Below are 14,525 nucleotides of genomic sequence, written 5' to 3' on the forward strand. Positions count from 1 at the left end.
GGCCAACACATATTCATTTTCATCCACTGAGTCAGGTGCCACCAGCAGAAGGTTGATTTTCTTTTTTGGTTGTTCGGGTTCTGTAGTTTCTGCATCAGAGTGTTTCTCTTTTAAGACTTCTCAAAGCATGCTCCACACCTAGTCCCTCTCAGATTTTGGAAGGCACTTCAGATTCTTAAACCTTGAGTTAAGTGTGGTCGCTATCTTTAGAAATCTCACATTAGTACCTTCTTTGTGTTTTGTCAAATCTGCAGTGAAAGTGTTCTTAAAACGAACAACATGTCATCATCCGAGACTGCTATAACATGAAATTTATGACAGAATGTGGGTAAAACAGAGCAGGAGAGATACAGTTCTCCCCCAAGGAGTTCAGTCACTAATTTAATTATCACATTTTTTTAATGAGCGTCATCAGCATGGAAGCACATCCGATGGCCAAAGCATGAAGAGGCCTATGAATCGTTAGCGCATGTGGCACATAAATATCTTGCGATGCCAGCTACAACAGTGCCATGTGAACGCTTGTTCTCATTTTCAGGTGACGTAATTAAGAAGTGGGCAGCATTATTTCCCATAAATGTAAACAAACTTGTTTCTCTTAATGATTGGCTAAACAAGAAGTAGGACTGATTGGACATGAAGGCTCTAAAGTGCTACACTGTTTTGTTTTTGAGCGCAGTTATGTAACAAAAATGCCTACATTTGTAAATTGTACTTTCATGATAAAGCGATTGTATGAAGTACTTGTATGAAGTGAATTGAAAAATACTATTTATTTTGTTTATCATGCAGATTCAGGCAGGCATCACTGAATCAGTTTATGCTTTGTTCACATTTTCAAGGTTATCTTTGCAACCATTAGAGTTAGAAAATGGGAGAAAGATGGCTACCTCCCTGAAACTTGTTTGTGAATCTCCCAGAGGCTCATGGCCAACATGTTGAAAACCCAAGGTCTAATTGTGTCATTTTTACTCTTGTCATAGGAATCCACCCTAAAAAGTGTATTGAGTGCCTTATGGAATTTGTCAGCTCATTGCACTGAGAATAAAGCTGATATATGTGCTGTGGATGGTGCTCTTGCCTTTTTAGTTGGCACATTGACTTACCGAAGCCAGACAAATACTTTAGCCATCATTGAAAGTGGAGGAGGAATTCTACGGAATGTTTCTAGCTTAATTGCTACAAATGAGGACCACAGGTAAATGCACCATCTGGTTTTACAAAAAACAAGCATCATGTTTTTTCTGAAAATCTGAATTCTGTAGCAGAAATGTATTTACAAGAGAATTCATAAAGAAGTGTTCTAATGTGACTATATGTACCAAATAAGTATCGTAATCAAGGTTGATTTTATTTTTAAAGACCTTGGTGAGGAAAACCATCCATTTAGATAGTAATAGTCTATGACAAGGTAAATGCAGTATCCAGAGGTGAAAGTAAGCTGGTCCGGTATGGCGTACTGGTAAGAAAGTCGCCGTCGGTACACAGCTGACGGTACCGGCAGGGCTGCTGGGGGGAGGGAGGAAAAGGGGCAGCAGCCCCGGCAAGCCCTGGGCCTTTAAATCGCCGGGCCCCAGGGCAGCTGCCCTTTTTGCCCCTCCCCACCACCACATCAGTGATCCTGCCGGTACGGTTGGATGTGTACCGGCAGACACTTTCTTACTGGTATGCCATACTGCAGCAGCAGCCGGAGCCCTGGGCCCTTTAAATTGCCGCCAGAGCCCTGGGCGGAGTCGGACGGGCAGCACTGAAGGGCTGGCTGGGCGAGTCTGGCCCCAGCCCCACCTCTTCCAGGGGCCCAGAGCCACTCCCACCCACCTTGCCCAGGACCCCAGCCTCCTTGCATACCGGTAAGTCCTTTAAGTTACTTTCACCCCTGGCAGTATCAGTTTTGCTTGTTAAATGCTGAATAGTAACGTTAGCATCTCCTGCAAAGATAGGTTTTCATCCATCTGGTCAGCCAGAGGAAACCCCTGGGAAAAGACTGTTGACATAGAGGAAGGTGGGGGGCGGGGGGGAGAGGAAATGAAGTGATAATGGCAATAGAAAGTGCTTGATATTCAGACTGTAGTTTAGGGAAAGTAACACACTTTTGTGCTGCAGAAATCATAATATTATCTTTATTAAGGACAAAATTTGGCTACAGCCTTGATAGGTTTTTCTTTGTCTTGTTGAAATGCTACTTACTGATTTTTTTTCTTTCAACTTCTTAATTCCAGGCAAATCTTGAGAGAGAACAGCTGCTTACAAACGTTGTTACAGCATTTGAAGTCACACAGCTTGACAATAGTCAGTAATGCATGTGGGACCCTGTGGAACCTCTCTGCACGAAATGCAAAGGACCAGGAAGCGTTGTGGGATATGGGAGCAGTTAGCATGCTCAAAAACCTCATTCATTCAAAGCACAAAATGATAGCTATGGGCAGTGCTGCAGCTTTAAGGAACCTGATGGCAAATAGGCCTGCAAAGTATAAGGATGCCAATATTATGTCTCCAGGTTCAAGCTTACCCTCTCTTCATGTTAGAAAGCAAAAGGCACTGGAAGCAGAGTTAGATGCTCAGCATTTGTCTGAGACTTTTGACAACATTGATAATTTGAGCCCCAAAACATCTCACCGTAATAAGCAGAGACATAAGCAAAATTTGTATAGCGAATATGTTTTGGATTCTAGTCGACATGATGATGGAATTTGCAGGGCCGAGAGTTTTAATACAAGTAACGTGACTGTACTTTCGCCATATTTAAATACTACAGTGTTGCCTGGCTCCTCTTCATCCAATAGAGGAAATATAGAAAACTCTCGATCTGAAAAGGACAGAAGTGTGGACAGAGAGAGAACAATGGGATTAGGCAGCTATCACCCAGCTACAGAAAATGCTGGGAACGCCTCTAAGCGAATAGGAATGCAGATCTCTACTGCTGCAGCTCAGATTGCCAAAGTAATGGAAGAAGTAACGAATATGCATATTCCACAAGAAGACAGAAGTTCTGGATCCACAGCTGAAATGCACTGCTTGACAGAAGACAGGAATGCATTAAGAAGAACATCCACTGCCCATGCCCATTCGAACACTTATAACTTTCCTAAATCTGAGAATTCAAACAGGGCATGTCCTGTGCCTTATGCAAAAATGGAATATAAGAGAGCTTCAAATGACAGTTTAAATAGCGTCAGCAGTAGTGATGGCTATGGTAAAAGAGGTCAAATGAAACCTTCCATTGAGTCTTACTCTGAAGATGATGAAAGTAAATTTTGCAGTTATGGACAATATCCAGCTGATTTAGCTCACAAGATACATAGCGCAAATCATATGGATGACAATGATGGAGAATTGGACACTCCAATCAATTACAGTCTTAAATATTCAGATGAACAGTTGAATTCTGGAAGGCAAAGCCCCTCACAGAATGAAAGATGGGCAAGACCTAAACATATAATAGAAGATGAAATTAAACAAAATGAACAAAGGCAGTCAAGAAGTCAAAGTACGACCTATTCTGGATATACTGAAGGTGGTGATGATAATCACATGAAATACCAGTCGCCTTTTGGCCAGCAAGATCCTTTCAGATCAAGAGGATCCAACAGTTCAGAACAAAACAGAGCAGGCACTTCACATGGAATGAATCAGAAAGTAAACCAGTCCTTGTGCCAGGTTGATGATTATGATGATGATAAGCCAACCAACTACAGTGAGCGTTACTCTGAGGAGGAACAACATGAAGATGAAGAAGACAGACCGACTAATTACAGTATAAAGTACAATGAAGAGGAGCACCATGTAGATCAACCTATTGATTATAGTCTGAAATACTCAACAGAAGTTCCTCCCTCTTCTCAGAAGCCATCTTTTTCTTTTTCAAAGAGTTCATCAGTACAAAGCACTAAAACTGACCACATCTCATCAAGTAGTGGGAACACATCAGCCCCCTCAGCTAGCTCAAAGAGACCGAATCAACTTCATCCGAGTGCTGCACAGAGAGGGGGGCATGCTCAGAAGCCTGCCTCCTGTAAGACTCCCTCCATCAACCAGGAAACTATACAGACTTATTGTGTGGAAGATACACCAATATGTTTTTCAAGATGTAGCTCTTTGTCATCTTTGTCCTCGGCTGAAGATGAAATAGGGCGTGATCAAGCCACACGTGTAACAGATGCCAGTAACACTCTGCAGATAGCAGAACTGAAAGACAATAGTGTGACTCTGTCAACTGAAGGTGCAGTTAGTGAAGTCCCATCAACATCACAACATATTAGAACAAAATCCAATAGACTTCAGGCTTCCAGTTTATCTCCTTCTGATTCATCTAGACATAAAGCTGTTGAATTTTCTTCAGGTGCCAAATCTCCTTCAAAAAGCGGTGCTCAGACTCCTAAAAGTCCACCAGAACATTACGTACAGGAGACTCCACTCATGTTTAGCAGATGTACTTCTGTAAGTTCCTTGGATAGTTTTGAAAGCCGTTCCATTGCTAGCTCTGTTCAAAGTGAGCCTTGCAGTGGAATGGTAAGTGGTATTATAAGCCCCAGTGATCTTCCGGATAGCCCTGGACAAACAATGCCACCAAGTAGAAGTAAAACCCCACCCCCTGCTCAAGCAGTTCCAGTAAAGAGAGAAACAGCTAAAGGTAAAGTACCTATTGCTGAAAAGAGAGAGTCTGGTTCTAGACAAGCAGCTGTAAATGCAGCTGTTCAAAGAGTTCAGGTATTGCCAGATGCTGATACATTGTTACATTTTGCTACAGAAAGTACACCAGATGGATTTTCTTGTTCCTCTAGCCTAAGTGCTCTGAGTCTTGATGAACCATTTATACAGAAAGATGTAGAGTTAAGAATAATGCCTCCTGTTCATGAAAATGACCATGGAAATGAAACAGAATCTGAACAGCCAGAAGATACAAAGGATAACCAAGAGAAGAAAGCAGAGAAGCCTACTGAAACAGAAAAGGATATACTAGATGATTCTGATGATGATGATATTGAAATATTAGAAGAATGTATTATTTCTGCTATGCCAACAAAATCTTCACGCAAATCCAAAAAGCTTTCTCAAACAACTGCTTCAAAAATACCTCCTCCTGTAGCCAGGAAGCCAAGCCATTTGCCAGTATACAAACTCCTCCCTTCACAAAATAGATTACAGTCTCAAAAGCATGTTAGTTTTACACCTGGAGATGATATGCCACGTGTGTATTGTGTTGAAGGTACACCAATAAATTTTTCAACAGCTACATCTCTGAGTGACCTCACAATAGAATCACCACCAAATGAGTTGGCCAATGTGGAGAATGTGGGTACAAGAGCAGAATCAGGTGAATTTGAAAAGAGAGATACCATTCCTACCGAAGGTAGAAGTACAGATGATGCTCAAAGAGGGAAAGACTCAACTGTGTCTACCTCAGGATTGGATGATGACAAAACAGAAGAAGGTGACATTCTTGCAGAGTGCATTAACTCTGCTATGCCAAAAGGAAAAAGCCACAAACCTTTCAGGGTAAAAAAGATAATGGATCAGATTCAACAAGCATCAGCATCTTCATCTGTAAGTGGTAAAAATCAACCAGAAGGTGAGAAAAAGAAGCTAACATCTCCAGTAAAGCCTATGCCCCAAAGTAATGAGTACAGAGCACGCTTAAGAAAACACACAGAGCCAAAAAGTAATTTTAGTAATGAAAGAACCTATTCAGACAACAAAGATACAAAGAAACAGATCTTCAAAAATAACTCAAGAGACTTTAATGATAAACTTCCAAATAATGAGGAACGTGTAAGAGGAAGCTTTGCATTTGATTCTCCTCATCATTACACACCTATTGAGGGGACTCCTTATTGTTTTTCACGGAATGACTCACTAAGTTCACTAGACTTTGATGATGATGATGTTGACCTTTCTAGGGAAAAGGCTGAATTAAGAAAAGAAAAAGAAACTAAGGAAACAGAAACCAAAGCTTGCACTGATACAGAACAGACTTCAAATCAGCAGTCAACTAGTAGGACACAAGGTCAAAAACATCCAACAGGCAGAAGTCATCCTAAAACTTTGATGCAGAAGCAAACCTCTTTCCCACAACCATCCAAAGATATCCCAGACAGAGGTGCAGCTACAGATGAGAAAATGCAGAATTTTGCTATCGAAAATACCCCCGTTTGTTTTTCTCGCAATTCATCTTTGAGTTCTCTCAGTGATATTGATCAAGAAAACAACAACAACAAAGAAAGTGAACCTACAAAACGAGCTGAACCTCCTGATTCACAGATAGAATCAAATAGACCACAGGCTTCTGGTTATGCACCCAAATCATTTCATGTTGAAGATACACCTGTTTGTTTTTCTAGAAACAGTTCTCTTAGTTCTCTTAGTATTGACTCAGAAGATGACCTTTTGCAGGAATGCATTAGTTCTGCCATGCCTAAAAAGAAAAAGCCCTCAAGAGTCAAGAGTGAAAGTGAAAAGAATAGTTCCAGAAACATGGGTGGTATATTGGCAGAAGACCTGACACTAGATTTGAGAGAGATACAGAGGCCTGATTCAGAGCATGGTTTCTCACCTGATTCAGAGAACTTTGATTGGAAAGCTATTCAAGAAGGTGCAAATTCTATAGTTAGCAGCTTACACCAAGCTGCTGCTGCTTCACTGTCTAGACAAGCTTCATCAGACTCTGATTCCATTCTTTCACTAAAATCTGGAATTTCTTTAGGGTCACCATTTCATCTTACTCCAGACCAAGAAGAAAAACCCTTTACTGGTAATAAAGGTCCAAGAATTATTAAACCAGGGGAGAAAAGTACATTGGAAACTAAAAAAGTAGAGTCAGAAAATAAAGGAATCAAAGGAGGAAAGAAAGTGTATAAAAGTATGATTACAGGAAAAGTTCGCTCTAATTCAGAAGTTTCAAGCCAGTTGAAGCAGCCCCAGCAAACAAATATGCCTTCAATCTCACGAGGTAGGACAATGATTCACATTCCAGGAGTTCGAAATAGCTCTTCCAGTACAAGTCCAGTTTCAAAAAAAGGGCCCCCACTCAAGAACACAGCTTCCAAAAGTCCCAATGAAGGCCAGAGTTCCACTAGTTCCCCGAGAGGAGGCAAATCATCAGTGAAATCAGAGCCAAGTCCTATAACCAGGCAGCCATCTCAACAGGGTGGGTCAAGTAAAGGACCTTCTAGGTCAGGATCTAGAGATTCCACTCCTTCTAGACCTCAACAGCAGCCATTAAGCAGACCTCTGCAGTCTCCAGGTCGAAGCTCAATTTCCCCAGGGAGAAATGGTATAAGCCCTCCTAACAAACTATCTCAGCTGCCAAGGACTTCATCTCCTAGTACAGCTTCAACTAAGTCCTCGGGTTCAGGACGAATGTCATACACATCACCAGGCAGACAGATGAGCCAGCAAAATCTTGCAAAACAAACAGGATTACCCAAAAGTGCCAGTGGTATTCCCAGAAGTGAGTCTGCCTCAAAAGGTTTGAACCAAATTCTTAATAGTAGTGGCTCAAACAAAAAGGTTGAACTATCTAGAATGTCATCCACAAAATCCAGTGGAAGTGAATCTGACAGATCAGAGAGACCTGTTCTAGTGCGCCAGTCAACTTTTATTAAAGAAGCTCCAAGTCCAACTCTACGAAGGAAATTAGAAGAATCTGCTTCATTTGAATCTTTGTCTTCTTCTAGACCCGATTCTCCCACCCGATCCCAAATACAGACCCCAGTTTTAAGTCCATCACTTCCTGATATGTCCTTATCTTCTCATTCAACTGTACAGGCTAGTGGTTGGCGAAAATTACCTCCTACTCTTAACCCTTCTGTAGAATATAATGATGGGAGACCAGCAAAACGTCATGATATAGCTCGCTCTCATTCTGAGAGTCCATCTAGACTGCCAATCAATAGATCAGGAACATGGAAGCGTGAGCACAGTAAGCATTCTTCATCGCTTCCTCGTGTTAGTACTTGGCGTAGAACTGGAAGCTCTTCTTCAATTCTGTCTGCGTCTTCAGAATCTAGTGAAAAGGCAAAAAGTGAAGATGAAAAGCAACATGGAAGTTCTTTTTCTGGACACATACAAATTAAAGAAAGTCAAGTACCAGCAAAAGGGACTTGGAGAAAGATAAAGGAAAATGAAATTCCTCAGATAATGAGTAATCCTTCTCATAATTCCTCTTCAGATGCTACAAATGGTGGTGATTCAAAATCTTTAATTTACCAGATGGCACCTGCTGTCTCTAAGACTGAGGATGTGTGGGTGAGGATTGAGGACTGCCCTATTAATAATCCTAGATCTGGACGATCACCTACTGGAAATACTCCCCCAGTTATTGACAGTGTGTTAGAGAAGGGGAATGTGAATGGTAAAGATTCTAAAGATATTCAGGGAAAACAAAATGCAGGGAATGGAAATGGTCCTGTTCGCATGATGGGTTTAGAAAATCGCCTGAATTCATTCATTCAGATAGATAGCCCAGATAAGAAGGCAACTGAAACAAAACCTGTGCTGAGTAATCCTGTTCCTGCCTCAGAGACCAATGAAAGCATTATTAATGAACGTACACCATTCAGTTCCAGCAGCTCAAGCAAACACAGTTCACCTAGTGGAGCTGTTGCAGCAAGAGTGACTCCTTTCAACTACAATCCAAGTCCACGAAAGAGCAGTGCGGACAACGGTTCTGCTCGGCCATCACAGATACCAACACCAGTAAATAACAGCACAAAGAAACGAGATTCAAAGACTGAAAATACAGACTCTAGTGGAACTCAAAGTCCTAAACGGCATTCTGGGTCTTACCTGGTGACTTCTGTTTAAATACATTTTAAAAAATGATGTATAAGTGCTATGTAGAAATTTTGTTTCAAATGAAACTTTAAAAGACTGGGGATTGGGGTTTTTTGTTTGTTTTTGTAAATAGGTTTGATTCTTGTAGAGGGTCCTTGTTCTGGAAGCCATATTTGATAGTATACTTTGTCTTCACTGGTAATATTTTGGAGGGATACCTGATTGATAGTTTGGAATAAAATTGCTACAAGCAAGTATATTTGTACAGTATGTTTTACATGTATTTAATTAGCATCCCATCCCATGATCCTTTAAATATTGCTTGTCTTGAAATAATGAACACTTACAGATAGAGATAATACAACTATATTGCTGTTTCAATCATTTCTAGATTACAAACTGACTAAACTACATCAGGGAAAATTTGGTATTATTTATGCAAAAAATATACTCAGTTTTGGTATTTGTGAATCCATCTAACCCTATAATTAATCATGTGGCTGTGAAATTCACAGTAATATGGTTTCTGCTGAACAAGCTTTCCCAGCCTGCTTTTCTGCATGAATGGAAATGATGGTTCATTTTCTGAAGTAATGATTAACATTTCTGTGGTCACATAATGTGCATAGATAGCTATAGTGTAACAATTTACACTTTCTTTGTGTTCTGCAAAAAAGGAAATCTGTGTAACTGTAAAACCTTGAACAGAATTATTTTACCTGAACTAGATTTTATCTGAAAGTAGGTAGAATTTTTGCTATGCTGTAACTTGTTGTATATTCTGGTATTTGAGGTGAGATGGCTGCTCTTTTATTAATGAGACGTGGGTGATGTCTCAACAGAAACTAAAATGAACATTTCAGAATAAATTATTACTGTATGTAAATCTTGTTGTGTGTTACTTTTGTACTGCTGAAGAAATCAATATTTCATTTTGAGATGTCACCTTAAAATATGTTGTATAATGCACTTAAAGCCTGATCCAGCACGTCTTAGACATACCTCATGTTCTCTGGCTTCTATCCTCCATTGATATATGGTTTGTTAAAATGCATGTAAGGGTTGCAGGATTAGGCCCTAGGTCTTCTGTAGTCTATTTGCAGTTGACAGACTTTCACGCATCTCAGGTGTAAAAAGGCTAAAGGCAGAGTATATCTAGAAGCCAAGAAGTGTAGTTGTTTCACAACTGCATAGCCAGCAATATTGTGTGTATAACATGGAGATTTAAAAAAAAAAAAAAGTATGGTTCTTTCTTTTTTTTTTTTTTTTAATTGGGAAAGTATGAAATTGGGCGTCTGACAACTTTTTATTCTGATTTCAAACTTCCATACATTTTGGATTTATTTGAAAAAATTAAGGGTCGGAGGGAATAAGCTCTAAGATATTAAATCTTCAGTCTCTTGGTTAAAAAATCAGATTTCGTCCTGAACTATGATATTCAATGCCTGAAGCCTTTTGAAGTGAAAAGCTTTGGTTTAAAGTAGAGATGCTTATTGCACTGTTTCTGAAGGAAACCCTCCGATAAATAATAGTTAAGTGCCTCTGCACAAATATATCGACATGTTTATGCACAATTGATCAAACCAGGAGTAGCAACTCAGCTTTTCTGAAACTTAACTGGTTTTTGTTATTACAAAATCATCAATCTAACTACTGGTATCAGGATTCAGGATCTCCTGGCATCAAGTGCCTTGAGGTGAGGCACTCATGCAAACATGTCAGTTTAACAGTATATGAGAGAGTTGTACTGACTATATGGCATTCATAGCCATTGCACTTGATCTACTGTTGAAATTAATCTATTTTTATCTTCAATTTTGCATATTTATGACCTGTACCATTTCAAAACATATGAGCCACTGCAGACAAAGCATTCCCATTAAAGTCAATCTGGGCTACACTGAATGCAGACTCCAAAAGCCGTCTATGAAGGAGAGAATGTTTTAATTTATTATTTTGTACTTTCTCTCCCATCCCTTTTGTTTGCTGTAACATTCCTAGATATATCACTTATGTAGAAGTGTTGGTGGATGTAATAATAAATAATTCCCTTAATTTCAATAATATACTAAATGTGAGGTCTCAAAATACTAGTTCTCACAATGCCTCTGTGAGATAAGTACTATTATTCTAATTTTTCAGATATAGAAATGAAGATACAAAGAGAGGCTAAATGACTTGCTCAAGTCACACAGGAAGTCTTAGAATAAAACCCAGAATTCCCAGTCTAGTATTTTAGCTGCAAGACCACATTTCATATCAAGGATGCAATTTTTGTGTCAGAGTCTTCTAATCAAGTAAGCTATATGAAGGCATACCACAATAGTACAGGATGTTCAGTTTACACTAGCCCAGTGTCTGATTCCTGTTAAATTAAATCTCATCCATATCATGAAACTAATTAACATTAAATGTGTGTATATCTAAATATACATTATGTTCAGCATCCATTATCCATGGACCCAGGAAGGATTCAAGCATACACTCTGGTTTCAAGGAGTTAACTCTAGCTTCACTTCCCTTGTACAGCTCAGCTATAAAAACAGCTGCTGGAGAGAAAAAAAAAATCAGAAATCAGGCTGTGGAAGCACATCCAGATGTTAGACAAACCCCAGACTGGGGAATTTTATTGTTGTGTATGTTTTACTTATTGGTAACCTGTTTTGATTTATGTTGCTATAGGTTTTCTCTTGCTCATTACTGTTGTGTTATTTCTGCTGAGCCATTCCACCAGCTTACTAGAGATTTAAAATGGAACCCACGTTGCCAGAATTTAAGACGTGCGCAGGTGGTGTTGGAAAATTAAACTTCATAGCCAAACTTGTGCAGTGAATGGGATTTGAGAATTTTTCACCTTTGCCTATGGATCTTATAAACTGCATAGAAGGGAGAACAAACTTAGTCCACAAATTAATGAATGTTTGCTTGTCACATGTGGGCCATGAAACTGCAGAATATTTTGTCTGCTAAGTTGACCGCTGAGTTCCTTCTTACTCATTTAGAATTTTCCTATCTAGTTTTTCCCAGATGAGGGAAAGGAAAATGGAGACAACCAAAAGGATAATGAACATATGCCTCTTGAGTTGAGACTTTATTAGCTGGTGTCTCCATGCGTCTTTGCCTAACGTGATGTTTCAGACCTATCTGCCATAGACTTTGAGGCAGCAAAAAAAAATTCAGTTTCTGCACAGTCATCCTCAACTGGTGAGAGGAAGTCTTCTAGAGGTAAGCAGTCCAAAAATCGAGTTGGCAGAACTAATACTAAGAATCCAACTTATGGTATAGATGTTTCCCTTCCTTTTTTATTTCTTGCAGTCCTGCTTGCAAAAGTCTTTGTCGCGGTCAGAGCTCAGGTGGAGGGTCCTATCCTATTGGCAAAGCCTCACATTTATAAAGAAAAAAACATAGTAAAAGTTCCCTCTATCCTGCTAGTAAAGAAAGTCTAGTTTGTGTGTCCTAAATTAATTTGTTTGTAGCCAATTTTTCAGAGAAACAATTCCTTCCCTAGTGAAGACAATATTATCCACTGAATGGACATTCTGATGGTGAAAAGTCATCTGATAGCGTATCTTGTTACTTGATGCCGCCATCTACTGTTTGTTTTCAGCCAGGACTTTGATTGAACAGTCAGAGTTCTTTATCCCTACCAGGAGACCACATCTAAAATTCCCAAGGAGAGACTCCTTCTGTAGCTGGTTTCATGTATTTTTATATGTGTGATGCCTTGCAAGATTCCATCCACTTATCTGCCAACTGTATGACTATGTTCACGGTGAGTTGTGTATTCTGAATGAAGTTATGGAGCAGTGAATTGTCAGCCAATTTCAAGTTTAATGCCTTCCTGTAGGCTGAAAGGTGGTTGGGATCTTTTTGATACCAAACTACCCAAATACGCTCAGACGCCTCATCACTGCCACCAACTCCTTTACACCTCCACAATATAACCCATCACAATGCCCACACCAAATTTCTCTGCATCATTGAAACATACAATTCCATTCCGACTTCATACTTTCTCAAGTAGTAATAACATATTACAGACTTTAAACACATCTATAAAGTATGTTAATTTAGCTATAGTCGAAGTTTAGGTTGAGATCTGAGTGGGAGGTAGAGGAATTTGTGTGTATACTGTGATTTGTTGTATGTTAGAAGTACAAGGGAGTTACGGTTTTGAAGAGTCTGAGAGTGCATGTGTAATGCGGCGGTTGGTATTTTGGTTGCCTTAATTAGTGATTTTGTTGATTCTAAGGGATGGCCAACCTGTGGCTCTGGAGCCACATGCAGCTCTTCAGAAGTTAATATGTGGCTCCTTTTATAGGCACCTTTTCCGGTGCTGGAGCTACGGGCACCAATTTTCCAATGTGCCAGGGTGTGGGGGGAGGCCTCACTGTTCAACCTCTGGCTCTGCCACAGGCCCTGCCCCCACTCCACCCCTTCCCACCCCCACCCCTGCAGTGCCCTCGCTCCTCTCCCCTCCCCCTCCCCCAAGCCTCCTGCACACCACGAAACAGCTGCCGGTGGGCGGGAGGTGCTGGGAGCAGGGTGGGGGAGCTGATGGGGGGCTGCTGATGTATTACTATGTCTCTTTGGCAATGTACATTGGTAAGTCCTGGCTCCTTTTAAGGCTGAAATTGGCCACCCCTGATTCTAGGTGATTGTGTCAGGATTTTCACTTGCAACCTTAACTCTTGTGAGTTAATTAAACGCAAGCGCACAGTTCATCTGTTTATTTTGAAGTCCCCAAAAAGGTCACAATGCTCTTAAGAACAAACTGTCTAGGTGAATATAAATGTGTATTGCTGATGTCCATGTTTCTTAAAGTCAACCCTGCCCTGTCCAGGTTCAGTCCACAGGATGTGCTACCACCTTATAGAAGAAGATGGGTAATCCCCTCTCAAACAGATTTGCAAAGATCCAGTTTGGTCTGTTATAATTTCCAAACCATGCTGAATGTAGGTACTTATGCCTCTGCAGCATTCAGGGGAACTGTTCCCTGCTTGACAAAGAATCCTTTTACTTGTGGCTGTGGGATTGCTATAAAAATCCCAGGAAGACCCAGCGAGAGCCTGTGAAATTGGCTCCTGTGCAGAGGGCCAGCACAATGCTTATACACCAAGTAACTATCTCTGAAACCCTATTTTGAGATTTTTAATGGGATTTAAGTGATGCATAAGCTTTATGCTGGCTCTCTGCATAGAGACAAGTTTCAACTTCAGAGAACATTTTTCCATCCAAAAATGTTACGTCTCTTTAATAAGCTCCATCCACCACAACCTGTCCTTCGGTTTTCATGTTTTGCTTCTGCTTTAGACTCATTCTTGTTGCTGATGTCCGCCTCCGTAATGTTTCCTTCCTTCAACAGTATTTGAGTGTATTTTGTTTAACATTCTAATTCTGGATTTAGTCTTGCTATGCAAAAATTATTATATAAAACAGTATTATATAAAATTTCTTTTGATTGCACGTTGCCAGAGTGGAACTTTTTTCTTTTCTAGCATTTACTTAGATCCAGGTGTCTGTCTCCTTTGTCAGTATTATCATTTAATTGCAAAGGCAGTTGCTGATGAGGCAATTAGGAGACGCCAGAGGATAATTGAATTGATGCTGTGACAGGACCAAGTAAATCTAGACCATTCCTGACAGGTGTTTGTCCAACCAGGTTTTTAAAACCTCCAATGATGGGGATTCCACAACTTCCCTTGGAACCCTGTTCCAGAGCTTAACTACCTCTACAGTTAGAAAGTTTTTCC

General features: G+C 40.2%; 1 protein-coding gene across 9 annotated transcripts in view; it reads left to right on the forward strand.

The window, feature by feature from the left end:
• APC (APC regulator of WNT signaling pathway) overlaps positions 1-9,622 on the forward strand; it is a 202,775-nt gene extending 193,153 nt beyond the window's left edge. For 6 of the 9 annotated variants that reach the window (XM_039545887.1, XM_039545891.1, XM_039545888.1 and 3 more), the window contains 2 exons: positions 984-1,198; positions 2,220-8,802. In XM_039545887.1, coding sequence (XP_039401821.1) covers positions 984-1,198; positions 2,220-8,802 — 6,798 coding nt within the window. Of the gene's footprint in view, positions 1-983; positions 1,199-2,219 lie in introns of all 9 variants that reach the window. The other 3 variants (XM_039545894.1, XM_039545892.1, XM_039545896.1) reach the window with 1 other exon arrangement.
• The last annotated feature ends 4,903 nt before the right edge of the window (positions 9,623-14,525 follow it).

This window comes from Mauremys reevesii, linkage group 6 (assembly GCF_016161935.1).
Source record: "Mauremys reevesii isolate NIE-2019 linkage group 6, ASM1616193v1, whole genome shotgun sequence".
Classification (NCBI taxonomy): Eukaryota; Metazoa; Chordata; order Testudines; family Geoemydidae; genus Mauremys; species Mauremys reevesii.